This window comes from Monodelphis domestica, chromosome 8, assembly GCF_027887165.1.
Source record: "Monodelphis domestica isolate mMonDom1 chromosome 8, mMonDom1.pri, whole genome shotgun sequence".
In the NCBI taxonomy this organism is placed as follows: domain Eukaryota; kingdom Metazoa; phylum Chordata; class Mammalia; order Didelphimorphia; family Didelphidae; genus Monodelphis; species Monodelphis domestica.
Window position 1 is genome coordinate 92,945,401 of NC_077234.1, and position 21,568 is coordinate 92,966,968.

Below are 21,568 nucleotides of genomic sequence, written 5' to 3' on the forward strand. Positions count from 1 at the left end.
GCTAAAAGTTATGAATCATCACAGCAATATTGATTTCCCAAAGTTATCATCTAGGATGGTCACCATATTGAATAATATTTTACCAGGAAAACTAGGAACTCACCATCATTTGTATTAGTCACCATACTTAGCTCAGAAATTCTGGCTGGGGAGAGAAGAACTGGGTGAACATGTCCTTTGGATTTCATTGCTGGTCCTAAAGGAGGAATATATTTTAGAGAGGTTAAGAGGGAAGAAATTCTTTTAAGTAAAGATTTTTGCATAAAATGATCTCATAGGAAACAACCAAAATGAACTTTCAATTCTCATTTTTTTCCTTGGAAACTATGGTTTCATTGTCACAAATTAAGCAGGTGCAGGGATCTCATTATGACTCTTGAAGTTAAAGCCTTCCTCTAATATTTCCTATACGTGTGACCATGAACAAATTATTTAGCTATAAAATGGGTATAATAATAACTACTCCATTCCCCTTACCAGGTTGTTGTTAGGAAAGTGCTATCTAATTTTAAAGGCTACATGAATGTGGAGTGGTATGATGGTGATGATGATGATGATGATGATGATGATGATGATGATGATGATGATGATGATGGGACTCAAGTCTACTTACCCACTGAGGTGTTCCCTACGACAAGAGGAGATTCAGGATACTTTACTTTCAGCTCCAGAAGTTCTTTTAGTGTTGCAGGAGAAATCCAAGTAACTCTCTCACCATAGAAAGTCAGAGTTTCTTTATTCAGATCATCTGCCATTCTCTGTGGGAAAACAACAATCAAGGAGGGGATAATACTTTTGCTATTAGATTATATTCTCAGTGGTCCTCTCTAGAGAATAATTTCAGGGAATTCTCCAGCCCTCCAGCCCTCTGGTGGCTGTTTTCTGAAATTCAACCTTCAGAATTTCGTCCCTTGAGTCTGGAATCTTAATCTCTCATCTTTTTCAGAGGGCAAGATTTAAAGAATCTACAGAGGGGACAGACAGCAGATCGACTAAGGAAAAGGTAGGACATCAGACTGAGGATGTTGGAGATTAGCTTTCAGGGGCTTCATAGTTTTGCTTGGGGGTATCCAGATCAGCAAGGATCCAGTGGGAGAGAATCTCTATGAATAAATGCTAAAAGATGATGCTCCTGTCAGTCAACCAGTGTTTAGTTAAGCATTTATTATGTGCTAGGTACCATGAGAAGTGCTAGAGATACAGGAAAAGACAAAAAATGGTACCTGCCCTCATTGAGCTCACATCTAATGGGGGAGACAACATGTGACCAATAATTTGCGTGTGGGTTACATAGAGGGCAAAATGAAGGTAATCTCTTTTTAACTTTTTTATTGAAACAGAAATAAATTTTGAAAATGAATACAGCAATTTTTAGCTCAAAAGGGAAAATCTATTTGGGGAAAATCAAAGTGTTACATTTTAAGAGAGATGAAATGTTACAGCTTGTGGGCCAAAATTAAAAAAATTAAATTAAGACTTAAAAAAATAAAATGTTACCAAGGAAATAGTGATCAAACTGAAAGGGTCATGCATTATTAAAAAGAAATCCTTAGTGATGTCAGCATCATGATCTCTCAGAAGTGCCGGGGTAAACTTGAACCTTTTTAGTAGACATTCAAGTAGCTTTTTTTGTTTAAAAAAAAAAAAAGATTTTTGAATGACTGCCATTGTTGTCCTCATAATCATCTTCTTGCTTATTTTGGACAGACAATTCTCCTCTAAGCATTCCCTCCCCCTTCTCTGCCTTCTTTCCCCCCTTCTCCTTCTTCTCCTCCCCTTTCTCTCTTCTCCTAGAGATATAATCTCCAAGGGAAGGTACTACTTGGGGTGGACAGGGAAAGCCTTTTTTTATAAGGCAGGATTCGATCTGAGACTTGAAGAAAGTTAGGAAAGTCAAGAAGAAAAGATGAGGTGGAAAAGCATTCCAGCATGGTTGGGGGCAGGGGCAGGCAGTGAAAGGGCATGGAACCAGGACATGGATTGTCCTGTACAAAGAAGATCAAGGAGGCCAGTGTCCTTCACAGGCCTGTAGAGTGTGGAGTGGGTAGGGGAGTAAAGGAGAAGTAGAATGGAAAGGCAGGGGAAGACCACTTTGTAAAGGTCTTTAAAGGTCAAATGGGGATTTTATCCTGGAAGTAAGAGAGAGTTACTGGAGTTTACTGAGTAGAGGAGTAAAATGGTTATATTGGGGGTTTGGGAAGATCCCTTTGGCAAACATAGCAAATTCCTTAAAATTGACATTCCTTAAAGCAGAACTTCTTAACCAAGGAATCATTCTTTTCTTTTTCTCTTAAATGACTTGTGTAAAGGGTGAAATTATGGTTGAGACTGAAAAAAATCTAAATTTAAGTGGTCGCCGAGGGAAATCCCAAATAATAAAATATCCAAGTCAGCTGCCAAATTTTATGGTGATTTAATTGATAGTGGAGAAGATTAAGAAGAAGGAAGAAGAAGGAGTAGGTTTTTTCTCTCCCTCTCCCCCCACCTGATTAGTATCAGGAGGGGATATCAGGAGATAAGGGAGAAAGGGTTTGGAGTATGAAGGAGGAAGGAATCAGTGTGACCTCCAAAGGGGCTCAGCTAAAATGTCCGAACCTGAAATCAGCTCCAGGGCAAAACTCACCACCCAACACTCCAAGATGTCAGAATGCTTAGCACACTGCCAGCCAGAGTTATCTCTCCAGGGAAAGAGAAAGGCAGGAAGTGTTGTGCCTTATATGAATGTTTTTACATCACTTTTCTGTGTCTCATCTGTACCAACGAGGACTTAGCTTGACTTAGGACAGCCCCAGAAGTCTGTCTTTTTTTCTGCACATCTGTTGAAATCCATCTCTTCAGATAATTAAATCTTGAGTTTGATGCAGACCGTAAAAATCTTGTTAAACTGAGTAGGGTGGAGAATGTAGAGTTTCCAAGACCTGATTCTGTTATTTCAAGTATCTCCATTGTTACTGATCAGGAAAGAGCTAAATCACATCTTCTAAGGAATGGTCTGATTAGGGTGGAATATTTTTAAAATTCACACTTGCCCAGGGTCATACATTTAAGAAGTGTTTGAGGCCAAATTTGAAACCAGGACTACATGTCTCCAGACCTGGCTCTCTGTCCACTGAGTCACCTACCTGTCCCTCCTCTCTCTCCTTCTTCCTTTCCCTTTCCATTCTCTCCCTCTCTCTCCCTCCCCCCCCCTCTGTTTCTGTCTCTCTCCTTCTTCCTCTCTCTCCTTCTTCTCTCTTTCTCTCATTGTATTTTGATAATTAATTTCATTTGTATTTCTTTTGTGCACTTAACATTTGGAGAAGGGTTCCACAGGCATCACTATGCAGCTGAAGAAGGTCAAGAGCCTTTTTCCTAAGGTCTCTAAATAGACGCCAAGTGGAACAGCCTGCCCTTGGTGAACTCCAAGTATGGCTCTCTATATATTCATGATATTATCAATTACACAGGAAAATAAGATGACGAAGCTTCATACCCCTGAATTTGCCATGCTGATAGGTAAACAGAAGAAAGAAGAGCAACATATCTCACCAAGAGTTCTGGGGGAAAGATGAGCTCCTGGGTTGGGTCCAAAGGCTGGAACTCCTCTTTTGTGAATACTTGGGTACAGATCTTTAAAAAGAAAGTAGAGTCATTTAAATCCAGATCTATGGGAAAGAAGAGTATTGTCCTTACTCTAAATAGGCAAAATCAGTATTATAAAAGAATCTCCAGTTTCCCTACCCTCTTTTTTTTGGTGCCTTAATTTTTTTTTACATTTTAAATTAAAAATAAAATTTTAATTTTAATTGACTTAATTAAAAATGTAATTTATAAATTTGTTAAAATTTAAAAAATTGAGTAATGTGCCCCCCCTCCCCCATGACATGTATTCTTGCACTCTTGAAGAAAAAGTTCAAAGTCTCAGTGGAACATTACAAAACAAATTCATTTTGGATGAGAAATTTGGTAGTTATAATAGTTAGCATTTATATAGTGCTTTAAGATACCATACTTTATTATCATATGATCCTTACAATAACCCTGGGTGATAGATACTATTATCATCACATTTTATATATGAGGAAACTAAGGCAGATTGATAAAGAGACTTGCCCAGGATCACAGAGCTAGGAAGTGTCTTAGGCTTGATTTAAATTCAGGTCTTCCAGATTCTAGGTCCGGTGCTCTAACCATGCTACCACCTCATTGCCTCACCTAGTTGATAATAAAGGAAACATAACTTTCCCACAAACATGATCAGAGAGGAAAAGTCCTCCTCACATGCAGTTGGAATGTATGCATGTGTTATTTTTATTCAAAGAAAAACAAAAGTACCACCATTATTGGGTTTTCTTCCTCAGACCCAGCACAGTTCTGCTGCTAATCACTCAGTTTAGCAAATGTGAGCAGGAACTCCTTTCCTTTCAGAAATCTAAGAAAAATTTGAAGAGTGTCCAGAGCTGGAATGGACTTCAGAGGCCACCTAATCAGCCCCCTCATCGTTCTCATAAGGAAACAACTCTAGGGAGCTCAAGTGACCTCATCAAAGTCACGGAGGGAGTGTAGTATCAGCGATTCAGAACCCAGGTTTCCAGGCTCCTGAGGCAATGTTCTTTTCACTGAACCAAACAAGTTTGATCTCTTGGAGGTCTCTTTAGGTTTGATAACATAAACTTCAAGATACACCAATTAGAAATGAATTTTTGTAGCATAAGCTTAAAGATCAATATTAATTAAAAAATCACCCTTTATTAATTGCTTACGATTGCAGGGAATTGGGGATACAAAAGTAACCTCTCACTCCACAAAATACCCCAGTTCTTGCAAAAACTACCTATTAATAATTGTCTAAAATAAAATAATATTAACATTGTCTTACTGACATCTAGACCTCTTGACTGTAACATAATCAGTTCTTTGTGCTTGTCCAATTTCTTTGGAAGGTGAAACCTTTTGGGGGGCAGGTGGGGGACTCAATGGATTGAGAACCAGGTCTAGAGATGGGGGGAGGAGGTGGTACTAGGTTCAAATCTGATCTCAGCCTAGTTGTGTGACCCTGGGCAAGTCATTCATCCCCGACTGCCTAGCCCTCATTGCTTTTCTGCCTTGAAACCAATAAACAATATTGATTCTCAGATGGAATGTAGGGGCTTAAAAAAAAAAAAGAAGAAATGTAACCTTTTGGGACATGGAAAGATCCTCTTAATAAAATGGAAGTACTAATGTGAGCCTACATTATAAGCCCTGGTGAGGACTTGCTGACACAAATCTGTCAGGAAATGCTTTGTGTGAGGACAAATTGCTACATAAGCATCATCTTCCCCAGGCTGTGGCCAGTCCAGAGTGTTGGAATGAGAATCGCTAGCACATGCTTTCCCCTTCTCCTCTGCTTCCCACCCCACTCCATAGAAGATCATAAAAGACTTGCCTCAGGCAAAAAAGTTTCAACAATAAAATCATCAGGAGCTGTTCCCTTCATAAGTTTTCCTGATGGATTTTCTAGCTTTGAATTATTGCTACCAATGGATTTGGTAGCTAAGTGGTACAAAGGATGGAGTGCTTGGATCTGGAGCCAGGAAGACCTGGGTTCAAATCTGAACTCAGATACTAACTAGCTGTGTGACCCTGGACAAATTGTTTAACTTTGCCTCAGTTTCCTCATCTGTGAAATGATCTGGAGAAGGAAACAGCAAACCACTCCACTATCCTTGTCAAGAAAACCCCAAATGGGGTAATGAAGAGTTGGACAAGACCCAAAAGACTGAGCAACAACAACAAGTAAGACATCATTTTATATATATACATACATCTTTTTTCTAAACTCTTACCTTCCATCTTAGAATCAATACTCTGTATTGGTTCCAAGGCAGAAAATAGTAAGGGCTTGGCAATTGGAATTAGGTGGCTTGCCCAGGGTAAGAGGGAGGAAGTGTCTGAGGTCATATTTGAACCCAGAGCTCTAATCTTAGTCCACTGAACCACCCATCTGCCCCCTCCATATATCTTTTTGTTCACTGATGCCTTCTCTAGTGTGGGGAGAGGAGGGAGGGTGAGAGAAACCTGGGAATTTTAATGTAACAAACAAACAAATTAATTAATTAAAACAGCAATAACAACATGCATTTGGTTATGCATGAATTCCACTTGGTCTACCTCAGTGTTCTTTCTACCCTCTCACATAATAAGGCACCTGAACACCCTTTCCCCAGAAGAATTCGCAAACCAACTTCAGGCTCCATTAATTGGCTCTAATCAATTTCCAACCCAAACAAGGTACTAAGATCCTAGTTGTTGGTAAGCAGGTGTTACATGGTGGACATGGCAAGAATCAAGAGATTTGGGCTTGAATCCTGACTGATATCTATTAGTCATGTGACCACAAGCAAACCTCTTAATCTCATCAACAAAATTGGAGAAGGTCTAAATGCTCTTTAAAATTCATTAAATTCCAAATCTCTGATCCTATGATCCCTTGGGCCATTTTAGTTGCCTCTAACCATATAACCCACAAGGATTAGGGATCTGACATGTCTGATGTGGAGATGGGTAGTGTAAACAGAAGACTTAATTGTACCTCATTCAGATTAACTATATGACCCTGAACATGGACACAACAATGACCTTTTCTGAATCTCAGATTTTATCTCTATGCATAATATAACAGAGACCTGTGATTCAATAAATCTAAAGGAGCTGCCAAAGCTCAGAAAAGTTTCGGTAATTTGTCCAGGACCATTTTGCTAGTGCTCCTGTAGGAATCTGAACCCAAGTCTTCCTGATGTCAAAACAAACACTTTACTTACTAGTCAAAGTTGCGCTTTCTTCATCTAAAAAATGGGGCTGTTAATATTTGTGCTACCTACTGTGAAGCTGAAAATTGATTTTACTTCTATTTTTAAGGCTTAGTCAAGTTAGATTTAATACTGTCTTTGGAAAATCCTTTCTCTTGTAAACTTCAGCTACCACCCACATCCATCCCCAAGAAACTTGCCTAACGGTCAAGATTTTTGTATCACTTCCTCACAGAATTGTTCTTGTGAATTATTACATACATCCAATTGAGATGGCTCTCATTTCCCTTTTCTGAATGAGTTTTTAACTCAAAATTGCATGAAACTTCTTGATTAAAAAAAATATGTGAGATGAGAATATGAACTTTGTAACAATGAAAAAGAATAGAGAAATCAAAACGAACAGCATTGCATTTCAGCTCTGGTTCCACCTTGTCCTCCATTACCAACCTGTAAGAAATAACTATAAACAAATGGGGAAAGGTGAGAGTAACTTACATCATTTTTCTGATGAGACAATAAAGTTGGATTTTCTTCTTGATCCAAACAGCATTTTCCTGTTCCCTTCATTTGACAGCAGTTTGACTCCTAAAATAATAATAATAATAATAATAAATCCTCTGTGATAAGTCATTGATGCATCTAAATAGGAATTCATCTTTAAGAAAATTGAGCAATTTATAATAAAGGAGTAGACTTGTTTAGCTACTTACTTCTTCTACAGAAGAAATCTTAATCAAAAGGACAACCATCATGGCCTTGTATTGAAAAGTGTAGGAAACTAGCTTTTAAAAGTTCATAGAGATCTATCTTCCTTCCTTCCTGCCTTTCTTTCTTTCTTTCTTTCTTTCTTTCTTTCTTTCTTTCTTTCTTTCTTTCTTTCTTTCTTTCTTTCTTTCTTTCTTTCTTTCTTTCTTTCTTTCTTTCTTTCTTTCTTTCTCTTCCTCCCTCCCTTCTTTCTTTTCTCTCTTTCTTTCTCCCTCTTTCCCTTCCTTCTTCCATTTCTTCTTTCTTTCTTTTCCTCCCTCTCTCTTCCTTTCTTTTTAAGAGTAAGAAATAGTTTTAAAGATCTTTATTTTTATAAACATTTGAGAAAAACTAGCTATAGAGGAATGACTGGGGACAGACTGCACATTGACAGCTAGTAAATTTTAAAGTGTTGGTGGTCATTCCCTTCTTCCTTCCCCTGACCTATGGCTCTGTACCACAACAGACACCTGTGATGTTCTCCCTTGAGCCCTCTGCCTCTTCTTAGAGCTGACCACTGTTCAAATGCTCACCACCACTCCACTCTGAAGTCTTTTCAGGGTATGACTTCCTCAGAGAGGAAGACAAGCAGGGCCTAACCTATTATGTAAAGTTACTCTTCCACAAGAGAAAGTGATGTGTTCAGAGTTAAAGTGAGTTATTCTCAAAGAAAGAAACCAGATTTGGATTGACTCAAGAAGTATTTTCTTCATGGGGACCTCCCTCTATGGGACAATTGCTTTCTGCCATTGAAACAGTCTTGGGGCTTATTAGCTGTGTGGTAAGCAGTAGTCCTAATGGGAGTGTCTGGTTTACCATGCATGTTTGTTTAATTGAATTGCCCAGATTTCAGTGGTGAGGATCTCTAGCCATGCTTCTGACAGCATTTATTCTGCCATTGTCTCCAAGTCTGTCTGTAGAAAGGTATATCCATGCCCAGGTTTTTCTCCACAAGGAAGACAATCTTTTTTAAATTTTTTATTTGGTCAACTTATAACATTATTCCTTGGTTACAAGAATCATATTCTATCCCTCTCCCCTCCTTCCCGTAGCCAACGCAAAATTCCACTGGGTATTAGATGTGAACAAGGAAGACAATCTTAATATTTCCTTATTTCTATTCCATAAGTATTCTGTTTCCAGTATGTTTTAATCTACTTTTTAAAAAAAATTTTAAACATTATTTTATTTGGTCATTTCCAAACATTATTCACTGGAAACAAAGATCATTTTCTTTTCCTCCCCGCCCCCCCCTCCCATCACCTTTCCCTCTCCCATAGCCGATTAATCTACTTTTTAATGAGGCTTGCAAGCTGTAAATATTATTGTCTTATTTACTGACACTGGCCTGCCTCCCAAAAGCTTGACAGGGTTGTGGAGTTCCCAGGGATCTCAGGCTTTTGCCTGTGTGCCAACCACCAGCCCCAGGCACCTGTAGAGACAGCCCTGCCCTGTCTTTGGGGAGCAGCGTCCGCTCCCTGCCACATTTGTCTCCTTGTACCAACAAGGCAGCTAAATACCAGAATAGAAGATATTGGGTCCCCTCCCTAGAATGGCTTGTCAGTGTGCTGCTGAACAACTGACTATTATTATTACATCCCCAATCTTCAGAATATCCCCCTCCACATCAATCCTCCACTTACCGCACAGAAAGTTTTGCTGCTTTCTAGAATTGAGCGATATCCAGTACAGCGGCATAGGTTACCTGAGTGTAGAAGGAATATATTTGGCAAATGGGTTTTATTTTTATGGGCTTATTTAGAAATGTAGAGCTGATGTGAAAGACTTTCTATAGGGATTTTTAAAGTGAGAAAATAAGGTTTTAGTTATTATTTTCATCCAATTAGTGATTTTTTCCTTTAATCAAAAACAAAAAAACTATTCTCTTCTGAGAATCATAGATTTAGAGTTGGAAGGGATCTTAGAGGTTATCCTGTCTAAACTGACATCATCAGTTCAAATCAGCGAATCAATAATCATTTATTAAATACATACTATGTGCAAGACTCTATTGGTGGTGCTGAAGATCCAGAGAAAAAACAATAATAACAAAAAATCTAGTATTTCTATAGTCTAGCTCTTTATACTCTTCACAGGGCTTTTATATAATCTGGCTAGCATTTAAAAGAAGCATAATTCCCCCATACTACAACCTAGTTAAAACAAAAAGAATTACAAAACTTTCTAGCCTGCCCAGATATATTTATATATTATCATGCTATATACCTCTCTATATAATTTGTATATTTATACAGGTTGCAGAACACTTAACACATAGTATCCTATTTGGTCCTTATAACAGCTTTGTAATATGGAGGCTATTATTATACTCATGTAAAAATAGTGTTTTTTTCCAATTATATGTATAAATAATTTTTAACATTTAAGAACATCTTTAAATTCTCATTTTTAAATGAAAAAAAAAAAACTGAGGCTGATGGAGATTGAATGGCTGCCTAGAGTCACACAGCTAATAAGTATCAGAGGAAAGATTTGTTCTTTGGTTTCCTTGAATCTAAGTCCAGCTCTTTTTCCATTATGCATAAATTGGGGTCCAGGGTTCTGCTAAAACTCTGGGCTCACACAGATCTAGCCCAATCTTGGCTCCTGACATCAAAAGAGTCAATTTATCTTTCTTCAGCTTATTGTCCCAATTTAGATTAATCCAGGAAAGTTTTCTGATGAATACATGTATGGCTTATGTCTAAGGAGCCTCAGCTGTGGGTGGCAGAAGCACCAGCCATCTTGCTAACTTCAGATAATACACTAAAAACCTTTTAGGTTAAAAAAATTTTTAAAAAAAAATATGACCAAAAAATAGTAGCAACACAAAACAATTAAGTAAAGCCATACAGAGCCTTACAATTTGACTTTCTGTTTCTACCACTTTATTGATTCTGCTCAAGTGAGATATTTGGAAAGCACTTAGCATCATACCTGGCACAAATAGGTACTATACAAATACTTATTTCCTTCCCTCTTTCCAAGATAACAACAATTTCCTAATTCCCAAAATTCAATGTTGTTTTTTCCCCTATCTTTAATCTACTTAACCATTCCTTCCTTCTTGATATTCTTTCATTTCTGGTCATTTCTCAGTCATCATTCTCCCTGATCTTTCAATAGTATTTGACATTGTTGTTGGCTCCCTCCCTGATACTCCTTCCTTACTTTTTAGGATATCAGTATCTCTTGATTCTTCTCCTATTTGTTTGAGGACTCCTTTTTGGTGTCTTTTGCCTGTCCTTCCTCCTCCTGTCCCCTGTCCATATCTCACAAGGCTCTGTCTTAGGTCCTTCCCCATCTCTCCATTTTCTTATTCATAGTGACTTTGTTTCCCCCATTAGTCTAATTATTATGGCTTTACAGATTATCCCCAAATCTACAGATCTAGTTTTACCTTGGTTCTAATTCCACATTCCCAACTGCTTACAATACATCCACTTGGATGACCCACCAACATTTTCTTCAGGTAGCTAGGTGGTGTAGTATAGAGTATACTGGACTTAGGAAGAACTGGAGGAATCCCTTCTCAGATCCTAATTGTGAATCTTGAAATTTCTTAAACTTGTAAACTTACAAGGAGCAAGGAGGAAAAAACTTATTCAGAAGTTTTTTCTGGTTCAAACTTACTAAAGGGATTAGTTGACTCAGCTGTGAATTCAGAATGGGCTGTCCTTTGGAAAACATCTACTGTGATTGGTAGATGGAAGAACTTAGGGGAGGTGACATAGGAGAAAACCCCCTATATAAGAAATAAGGGATCTCTTGAGAAAAAAAAAAGCTCTTGAGAGACAGGCTCTAAGGAGGGTTTCTTGAGAAGAATCTCTTGAAGGACAATCTCTAAGGAGGTCTCTCAAGGGAGGCTGACTCTGGCTGGAACTCCCTCTGGGGAGACTCTGTCCCCCAGAATCCTTGCTTGAACAAATCTTATGGTGAATGATAACTGACTGACTGATCTTTTCTTTTAGGACTTAGGCCTGAGTTGGCCAGGGATACCCTGGGCTGGTCTATCCTTTTCTCATTATTCCCCTTTTTCTCTCTTTCTTAATTCCTCATTGTATTATAAATTAAAGTCTCTATAAAACCCAGTTGACTTGGGTATATTCATAATTGGGAATATTTCCCTGGCGACCAACTTATATTTGATTTAAAACAAGATACTGTAGTGAAAACATATTTTCTGTGGTCACAATTTACTCACCCACTCTTATATCTATCACAATTTATGTCTTCCACTATTTTACTCCCTACAGTTTACAACCTCAACCATTTTAACTATTACAGTTTATGGCCTTCCACTATTTTTAAATCTAACACTAATAGACTATATTATTCAAGGCAAGTTGTTTCTCCATTTGTAAAATGGGGAAATAATGGCACCTACTTCCCAGACTTATTGAGACCCAAGTGAAATTAACATTTGAAAAACACTTTGCAAACCATAAAGCCTATATATAAAGGATCAAAATTCTCACCAAAACTCTATTTCTTTCCAACTTTCTATTTCCACTGATAGCATCACTATCTCCCCACTTATTTAGGCTTGAATCCTAGAGATCATGTTGAACTCTTTTTTCTTTTTCCCTTATTCTTCCCCTACCCCTATTACAAACAGTTGTTGGGTTTCACCAATTCCACATTTATAGCATTTCTCAAATTCATGCCCTTTTCTGCCCTCACAATGGATGCCACCACTCTTACATATGCCTGCATTAACTCTCATCTCAATGATCATCTTTGCCTCCTACCTTGTCTCCCTGCCTTTAGTCTCTCCCATTTAAAATCTATCCTTTACACTGCTACCAAAAAAGTGATTCCAGTATACTAGTATGACCATGTCTCTTGCTCAGGAACTTTCAAATGCTCTCTGTAGCCTGCAGTATAAAATACAGATGCCTTTGCCTGGCTTTTACATCTGATCTTGTTCCAAGCTATCTTTCCAGACTTATTTCACAGTTTTCCACTTTTGTGTGCAACTAACTAATCCGGTGTCTAGTCCTGCCCTGTTGCCACATATTCTGGTCTTAGAATGTACTCCCTTCACCTCTTCTTCATGTGTTGAAATCTTTTCTTCTTTCAAAGTCCAAGTTAGGCTCTGCCTCCTTCACAAAGCATTCCTCGAGGGAATCCCTCTCTCCTCTAGTTTTCTTAGCCCACTTTATCTGGATTTCTCATTTTCCCTTATCAAAAAATTTCCCCTTTTCCCTGTGAATTTGCTTATTTAAGTCAGATTTCCCCATTAGAATGTAAGCTCCCTAAAGGCAGAGATGATTTTCATTTGTTTTTCAATTTAGTGTTCATTTTAGTATTCAGAAATACAAATTTATTGACTTGTGCATAGAAAGTACCAATACATTAAAAAAAAACACAAACCCTTTACATTCTGTTTTAGGATTGATACTAAGTATTGCATCCAAGGCAGAAGAGTGTAAAGGATTAGGCAATTGGGGTTCAGTGACTTGCCCAGGATCACCTAACTAGGGAGTTCCTGAGGTCACATTTGAATTCAGGACCTGTCAGTCTATTCACAAACCATCCAGCTGTCTCACACATGTTTTTTTGATTGAATAGTTACAAGATAAGAATTTAGGTGTTTTTGTTTTTAATTCCTTTATTAGTCTCCCCATCTCAGCTCTTTAGAATCTGTCTCTGACTGTCTCTTCCCCCCTTCCCTTATACCAGGATTTGACAAATCCATTCCTTCTTTCCAGATTCCCCAGGAAAAGGCTACATTACTCATAATAACTGATCTACTTGCTTGAGGATTCCAAGGAGCTTAATTAAAATTTCCTAGAATTTCTAGTCCACTATGGGGCATACCTAGTGTGAATCTAAAACTGCTCAGACTCTGCTTCAGAAGATTTGATTAAACTATTCCCCATTTTCTACAATGGAGGTACTTGGTCAGGAATGTATTGAGAACTTTAAAATTACTCCACCCTGCTCAGACAGTGCCTTAGGGGAAGATAAAGTTGCAAATTCCTGATTGAACAATGAAAATCCCTAACTCATACTTATAGTGAAGCTAAAACCTTAAGCTTGGTCTATTTTTAGATCTAATACAAAAAGGTGCTAAATACCTATAAAGGTTAAATTAATCACTAAAAGGTCAAGCAACTTACAAAAGGCAAGCTTAACAAAAGAGGTGTGAAGTACTCAGAAGATATAATCTACCCAGAGAATGTGAGAACTAAAGAGTGGTGAGAACTAAGAATGGGCAGTCCTGGGAAAAAGCATCTACTGTGATAGGTAGATGTGAAAATTTAGGGGAGGTGACATAAGAGAAAATTATCTTTAAAAGGAGGTCAATTGAATTCAGTTGGGACTGTCTGAACTCAGTTCAGGAGTTCAGGAGTTCAGTAGAGGACTGGAGTTTTGTTTGAGATGATCTTGTGGTGAGTGATAAAGACTGACTCACTCTACCTTAGGCTCACTCTCCCTTTCTACTTCTCTCTCCCTCTCCCTCTCTCCCTCTCTCTCTCCTTCCCTTAATTCCTCCATTTGTATGAATTAAAATCTCCATAAAACCCAGATGACTTGGGTATTTTCATATTTGGGAATTTTCCCATAGCTACCACTTAATTTTAGATTTTAAATGGAGACATTAAAAATTATCTTTACAGTTTGGCCAAAACCTTTACAGTTTTGGCAATTCACAGTCTTGGCAAACCACATTTTCATGGTTACACTGTGCACACAGCTGGTTTAATTCTCAGCCTTGGGAAGTTTGTTTTTTACAGGGCTAAATGTAAGGGTCATTTTACCTGGCAATGTTACCCCCATCCCCAATATCTGCCCCATTCCACCTTTATTGAAATCTACCTCCCAGGGCTTCAGTCAGCTGCTGTGGTGAGGGCTCTGGGTGGTTCCTCAGGAGAGCATACAAGGACATCACCATCCCTGGGGTGCAGAATCCACACTGGGTGCCGTGGCCTTTGGCAATCCTCTCCTGAGAGGGCACACATATAGGCAAAGGATTATGAGATGCTTACTTATATCAATAAAATAGAGAAAGAACAGGGCTTTTTTTTTTTTTAACTCTTACCTTCCATTTTGGAATCAATACTGAATATTGGTTCCAAGGCAGAGCAGTAAGGGCTAGGCAATGGGAGTTAAGCAACTTGTCCAGGGTCACACAGCTAAGAAGTATCTGAGGTTAGATTTGAACTCAGAATTTCCCATCTCTAGGTCTGGTTCTTAATCCATTGAGCCATCCAGCTCCCCCCAGAGCAGGGCTTCTTAACATTTTTTGTGACCATGGCTATTTCCTCCAATGACTTTTGACACATAAAATTCACAACTAAAGGAAAGGCTAAATTTCAGTTAGAGGTTATTGAAAACACAGATATCTTTTCCCTCCCATCCAAGTTTATAGATTCCCTGACATTTACTCCTGGACTCCTTGGGGGCTTATGAACCTTAAGTTAAGAACCTTTGAACTAGTCCAGTTTCCTAATTTCTTAAATGAGGAAGCCAATGGCCAGAGAAGTGAGTTCTCCAAGTTAGTAAGTTGAGGCAACAAGGGGGCACAGTGGATAGGAAGCCAGGAAGACCAGAGCTGTGGACTTCCAGGGGTGAAGCCAAGATGGCAGAGTAAACCAGAGCAGCTTCATATCACCACAAAAATCTTCTCCAACTAAGATTAAAATATTGCCACAAAATGAAGACAGGAGTGAAAGAAACAATGGAAGACCAGAGTTCAAATCCTAGCCTCAGATACTTACTAGCTATGAGACCCTGGGTAAATCATGTAATTTCTTTTTGCCTCAATTTTTTCAACTGCAAAAAGGGGACACAGGAATAGTGTGAGGATCAAATGAAATAATATTTATAGAGAGTGTCACACTTCTCTATGGCACCTAATAGGATTCATATAAATACTTATTCCTTTCCCTTGGTAAGTTGACCAACCAGAATTTGGTCTAGTTGATCTATACCAACTCTGAATTTGAACCAAGGTCCTGTAATTCCAAATCTAGGGCTTTGTCCCCAACACCACGAAGGTCTTGTTATTGACTTTTATTCAGAAAAACAAAAACAACTCCTTACTCCCTGTGTGGGTGTATTGCCAACCCCACTCTCACAAGTTAAAGTATAAATGTCATGCAATGCCAATGGACTATTTTAAGATTGATTGTCTCAGGGCACCTGGGTAGCTCAGTGAATTAGAGGTGGGAGGTCCCAGGTTCAAATCTGGTCTCAGGTACTTCCTAGCTGTGTGATCCTGGCCAAGTCACTTAACCCCATTGCCTAGCCCTTACTGCACTTCTGCCTTGGAACCAAAACACTGTATTGATTCCAAGATGGAAGTTGAGGGTTAAAAAAATTTTTTTTTGAAAAATTTGATTGTTTCATATCTATATGTATCTGGATCTTAATAAAACGTGTCAAGTGCTAGGAAAATGATTTTTCTTTGAAGTCCATAATACTTTGGTGATGTCAGAATCTGATTCCACCCTTAAAGAACAAATAGAAATAAAACGTAAACATGGATTTTTACTGTAGGATTTGGAAAAGGAATAAACTAAGTTTGCTATTTTTATGCTAGATGGAAATAGAAATAGCATGCATTTTGCATTTTGCTCTTTAAAAGAATATTCATAGAGAATATGCTAGAATATAGATTTTTTCTACATTGATCTCATATTGAGTTCTCATTGCCATGCATATTTATTATATTAATTTGTGCCTTTGCATCACCCTCAGTAGGCTATAAGGTTCAGAAAGGGCAAAGACTTGGTCTTACCTAAACTTTGTATCTTCCATCATTGCCTTCCTAGAACACAGGGCATTGTCAGCAGTAAATGCTCAGTAAATGATGAGTTCAATTGATTACCCCAATCTAGTATTCCACCCTTCAAGACTAAACCTGGGGGGCAGCTGGGTGGTTCAGTGGGATGAGAGCCAGGCTTAGGGACTGGAGTTCCTGCATTCAAATCTGTCCTTGGACATTTCCTACCTGTGTCACCCTGGGCAAGTCACTTAACTCCAACTGCCTAGCCCTTACTGCTTTCTTTTCTGCCTTGGAACCAATACTTAGTATTGATTCTAAGACAGAAGGTAAGGGTTAAAAAAAGATTAATCTGGATTTTATCATATAAATTAGGGAACTTACACAACTGAGTGCCTAACTACATTTCCACAAAAGCAGAACAAAAATAAGAATGAAGAATGCCATAATTTCAGAGAAACTTGTTGCCTCCCTTTCTCTTTCTTTAACTAATCACGTCTAAGACATAGCCAGGTAGTCAATGAGAATCAACACTTTCTACTTCTTTTTTTTTTTTTTTTTTATTTTTTTTTATTTTTTAATATATTTTATTTGATCATTTCCAAGCATTATTCGTTAAAGACATAGATCATTTTCTTTTCCTCCCCCCCACCCCCCATAGCCGACGCGTAAGTCCACTGGGCATTAGATGTTTTCTTGATTTGAACCCATTGCTTTGTTGATAGTATTTGCATTAGAGTGTTCATTTAGAGTCTATCCTCTGTCATGTCCCCTCACCCGCTGTATTCAGGCAGTTGCTTTTCCTCGGTGTTTCCACTCCCATAGTTTATCCTTTGCTTATGAATAGTGTTTTTTTCTCCTAGATCCTTGCAAATTGTTCAGGGACATTACACCGCCACTAATGGAGAAGTCCATTACGTTCGATTATACCACAGTGTATTAGTCTCTGTGTACAATGTTCTCCTGGTTCTGCTCCTCTCGCTCTGCATCACTTCCTGGAGGTTGTTCCAGTCTCCATGGAACTTCTCCACTTTATTATTCCTTTGAGCACAATAGTATTCCATCACCAACATATACCACAGTTTGTTCAGCCATTCCCCAATTGATGGGCATCCCCTCGTTTTCCAGTTTTGGGCCACCACAAAGAGCGCAGCTATGAATATTTTTGTACAAGTCTTTGTGTCCATTATCTCTTTGGGGTACAGACCCAGCAGTGCTATGGCTGGGTCAAAGGGTAGATATTCTTTTGTCGCCCTTTGGGCATAGTTCCAAATTGCCCTCCAGAATGGTTGGATCAGTTCACAACTCCACCAGCAATGAATTAATGTCCCTACTTTGCCACATCCCCTCCAGCATTCATTACTTTCCTTTGCTGTTATGTTAGCCAACCTGCTAGGTGTGAGGTGATACCTCAGAGTTGTTTTGATTTGCATCTCTCTGATTATAAGAGATGTAGAACACTTCTTCATGTGCTTGTTAATAGTTTTGATTTCTTTATCTGAGAACTGCCTATCCATTTCCCTTGCCCATTTATCAATTGGAGAATGGCTTGATTTTTTGTACAATTGATTTAGCTCATTATAAATATGAGTAATTAAACCTTTGTCAGAGGTTTCTATGAAGATTTTTTCCCAATTTGTTGTTTCCCTTCTGATTTTAGTTATATTGGTTTTGTTTGTACAAAAGCTTTTTAGTTTGATGTAGTCAAAATTATTTATTTTACATTTTGTGATTCTTTCTATATCTTGCTTGGTTTTAAAGCCTTTCCCCTCCCAAAGGTCTGACATGTATACTATTCTGTGTTTACCCAATTTATTTATGGTTTCCTTCTTAACACTTTCTACTTCTATAGTTAGAACTTGAAGGCTCAGAGAGTGTGGTAGATGCAGAATACGTGATGGGAAAAAGTTCTTTAAAATGAGAGAGGCTGCTGGGAAGCACACTACAGGAGAAGACAGAAGAACTGGGGAGTAGTTTGGACTCTATCCTGGGACCTGCAGGGTGACCTGAGGCAGGCTGCTTCCTCTTGTTCTTGGATTTCAGTATCCTTATTTGTAAAATGAGGAGTTTGAAATAGATAACCAGTGAGGTCCGTTCTAATACTATCAATTCTGATTTTATGAGAAAAAGCTAACAGACTCTTACCTGAATGGGATGAATCCGGGTCCTGGTGCTGCCAATACCTTCCACTGTGGTGACTGCAGCCCCATGCAGAGAGCAGATGGGAAGCAGACAAGCTGTAACTGCATAATGTCTTCATGTTTGATGCACAGTAAAATCAAGGTCAGTAATACAATGGTATTTGGTGGGATTATTGGGAAAGACAGGCGAATAGTGGGAAATCCTCATTGCTCATGAAATTGTGTTTGGTGGGATTATTGGGAAAGAAGAATGTATAGTGGGAAATCCTCATTGTTCACAAAATTGCGTTTGATGGGATTATTGGGAAAGAAGAATGTATAGTGGGAAATCCTCATTGTTCATAAAATTGCGTTTGATGGGATTATTGGGAAAGAAGAATGTATAGTGGGAAATCCTCATTGTTCATAAAATTGCGTTTGATGGAATTATTGGGAAAGGAAGGTGAATAGTGGAAAATCCTCATTGCTCATGAGTCTCCCAGAGGTTGTGGTGGTGGTGGTGTACCATTGAAGGGCTTGGAGCCTTTCAACATCCTTTGAGGAAAACAGAAGCTTTAAATCCTTTCTGCTGACTTTGTTAATAATTTTAAAGGTTAATAACCTCCAGGGGAAGCTGGAATGGTACTGGCCCCTTGGGAGTTTGGTTGAAAAGCAGTGTAGCAATTATGGTACCTGGAGTGGAGAAATATTGGATCTTGAGACCCCAGATGAAACATTCATCTTTGGAGTAAATAAGTTTATAGGCCATCCACAACAGAAATATAGAACCAGAGGACACATCAGAGGCAGATTTTGGGAAAGCTTCTTCCTAGGATGGAGAAGGATGGGCCAAGGAAGAGATCATCTGGTAGCCTCTAGATTGTATCTAATTATTAACTAATTGGGTACTAAGTTCAATTGTTTCTACCTTCTGGAAGAATTCAAGTACTGTCAATGGCCTTTAAGTTTTGACACTCTTAGGTAAAGTCTTAATTCTTTACTTAGAGTATTTATATGATATATTTGAAAGAAATCCTTCTGAGACAGGATATTTATTTCTGTATTGGAATAGTGATTCTGACTTTTATTGATATCTGAAGTTGGATGTCACTGAACATCCTTGAGTCTTAGTTTTTCCATTTGTAAAATTCTGTTAATAGTACTTATACTATCCCACAGAGCTGTTGTGTGGAAAATGCCTCATAAACTGAAGAAAAATTTTAATTAGATGGCAACAGACCCAGAATCTGGGTGTAAGAGTAATTAGTGGCAGTGGTAAGCACTTATGAATGTGGAGATGGATCTATGTTAGATATCTGCTACTAAAACCTTTGGAAATACTTTGGGGGAGAGCCTGAGGAAAGCCTGGGACCCAGTGAGGGCATTCAATATGTGACATGGCCAGGACAGTTATTTGAGGAAGGAGGACGTATAGGAAGTGTGTAAACTGGAAGCTCCTTATGATGAACTTTCCTTCTTAACTACTCTGTTGGTGGAGGAAGGAAGGGCTCAAGATATCTAAGGGTGCTTCTCCCACTTCCCTTTGCCTTCCTTGTATACGCCGTGCCTGGGGAGCCATTGGTGGGACACCCAGAGGTCAGAGACTATTAGTTATCATCTTCAGATGTTGGATCTCTTGGATTCTGGTATTTTAGGACCCGAGGGTATTGCTGGGAATTGTATTAATTAATGTCTTCCCTCGAGATGTGAGAGTACAAACTTAGTAAAGGAATGTTGGCTATTCATGTCCATGCCAGACGTTTTTTCAGATCTTTAGAAAGGATACCTTATCTTCTTGGAAATGGGATCATACTTTGATACCATCACTGTGCAGGCTCCACAGCCTCCTCCTCCACAAGCATACTTGGTCCCTGTGAGACGGACTAGACAGGCAGCAGTCAAGGAAAAGATTTGATTTCTCACGTTTTTGTCCCCATTATAGATATCCAGGAAAGACAGCATGGCGGAATGGATAAAGAGCCAGTCTCAGAGTTAGGAAGACCTGGGCCCAATTGCTGAAATGTATACAGGATGGTTGAATTTATAAATTCACTTAAGGGAATTCAACCATCAGTCTGACCTTGAGGAACGGCTCTCAGGGCCAATGGCTGTGATTTTCTGGACCAAACTTTCTCTGGCTTACCCCTCCTTCTCCTCAAAGACCAGTTAGTCATTCCCTTCCACCTCCAAAACACATATACTCCTTCCTTCCCTATGATGGATGGACCTGAGCTAAGCCCAACCAAAATAACAGATTTGTGAAAATTCCTATTGCTTTTTATACCTCCTTTATGTAACCTTTCTCCACTATCCCTGATACTTTCATTTGGCCAACAAAGATTTATTAAGCACTTACCACATGCAAACCCTGGGATGTAAAGAAAAGTAAAAATACTGTTTCTGACTCAAGTAGCCAACATTCTAATGGGGGACACAATACATTCATGTATACAGACACATGTAGTGACACACATGTAACATGTGTATGTCTGTGCCTACATATATGCACATATAGATACATGGAGGAAATGTACAAAATCCGTATGCTATAAGTTTAGGGGAAACATCTCCCCAGAAAAAAAAAATAGCTTCAGAGGTCAAAGAAATATAGCCTGAAAGATGGTGTAAATAAACACGGACTCTTAGTCTGATTCCATTTCAAAGGGAAGGTCTCTACTATCTTAGACCTTCAGTCCACCTAGACTTTGTGATGGGCTGATAAGATTAATTATGAAGAAACACCTCTGTCTTGAGCGGTCCTGATCTTGGGCACACCAGATAGAGTGCTGATCTGAAGTCAGGGAAACTCATCTTCATGAGTTCAAATCTGGGCTCAGGCACTTACTACCTATGTGACCTTGGGCAAGTTCTATAACTGTTTGGTTTAGTGTCTTCACCTGTAAAATAAGTTGGAGAAGGAAATGGCAAACTACTCTAGTATCTTTGCCAAGAAAATATTCCTCAAATGGGGTCACAAAGAATTAGATATAACTGAAATGACTGAACAACAAAAATATATACATATAGCTTTATAGACACATGCTATACATAAAATCACTTGTGTGTATATATATATAAATACACAGGCATTATTTTAAAAATACATATATATGTTTTTATATATATGTATACATATACATACTGGATCATGGAAGTCATGGAAGGAAGTGAAATATAAGATGGCTGGAAAGGTAGGA

The 21,568-nt window shown here is 38.6% G+C and overlaps 1 protein-coding gene across 3 annotated transcripts in view; it reads right to left on the reverse strand.

Annotated features, from left to right (window-relative positions):
- AOX2 (aldehyde oxidase 2) overlaps positions 1–21,568 on the reverse strand; it is a 137,127-nt gene that overhangs the window by 96,828 nt on the left and 18,731 nt on the right. For all 3 annotated transcript variants that reach the window (XM_007501592.3, XM_056806794.1, NM_001291667.1), the window contains 8 exon segments: positions 20,158–20,254; positions 18,397–18,505; positions 14,343–14,469; positions 9,161–9,222; positions 7,269–7,358; positions 3,529–3,609; positions 614–758; positions 104–196 (listed from right to left, as the gene is read on the reverse strand). In XM_007501592.3, the coding sequence (XP_007501654.2) occupies positions 104–196; positions 614–758; positions 3,529–3,609; positions 7,269–7,358; positions 9,161–9,222; positions 14,343–14,469; positions 18,397–18,505; positions 20,158–20,254 (804 nt within the window).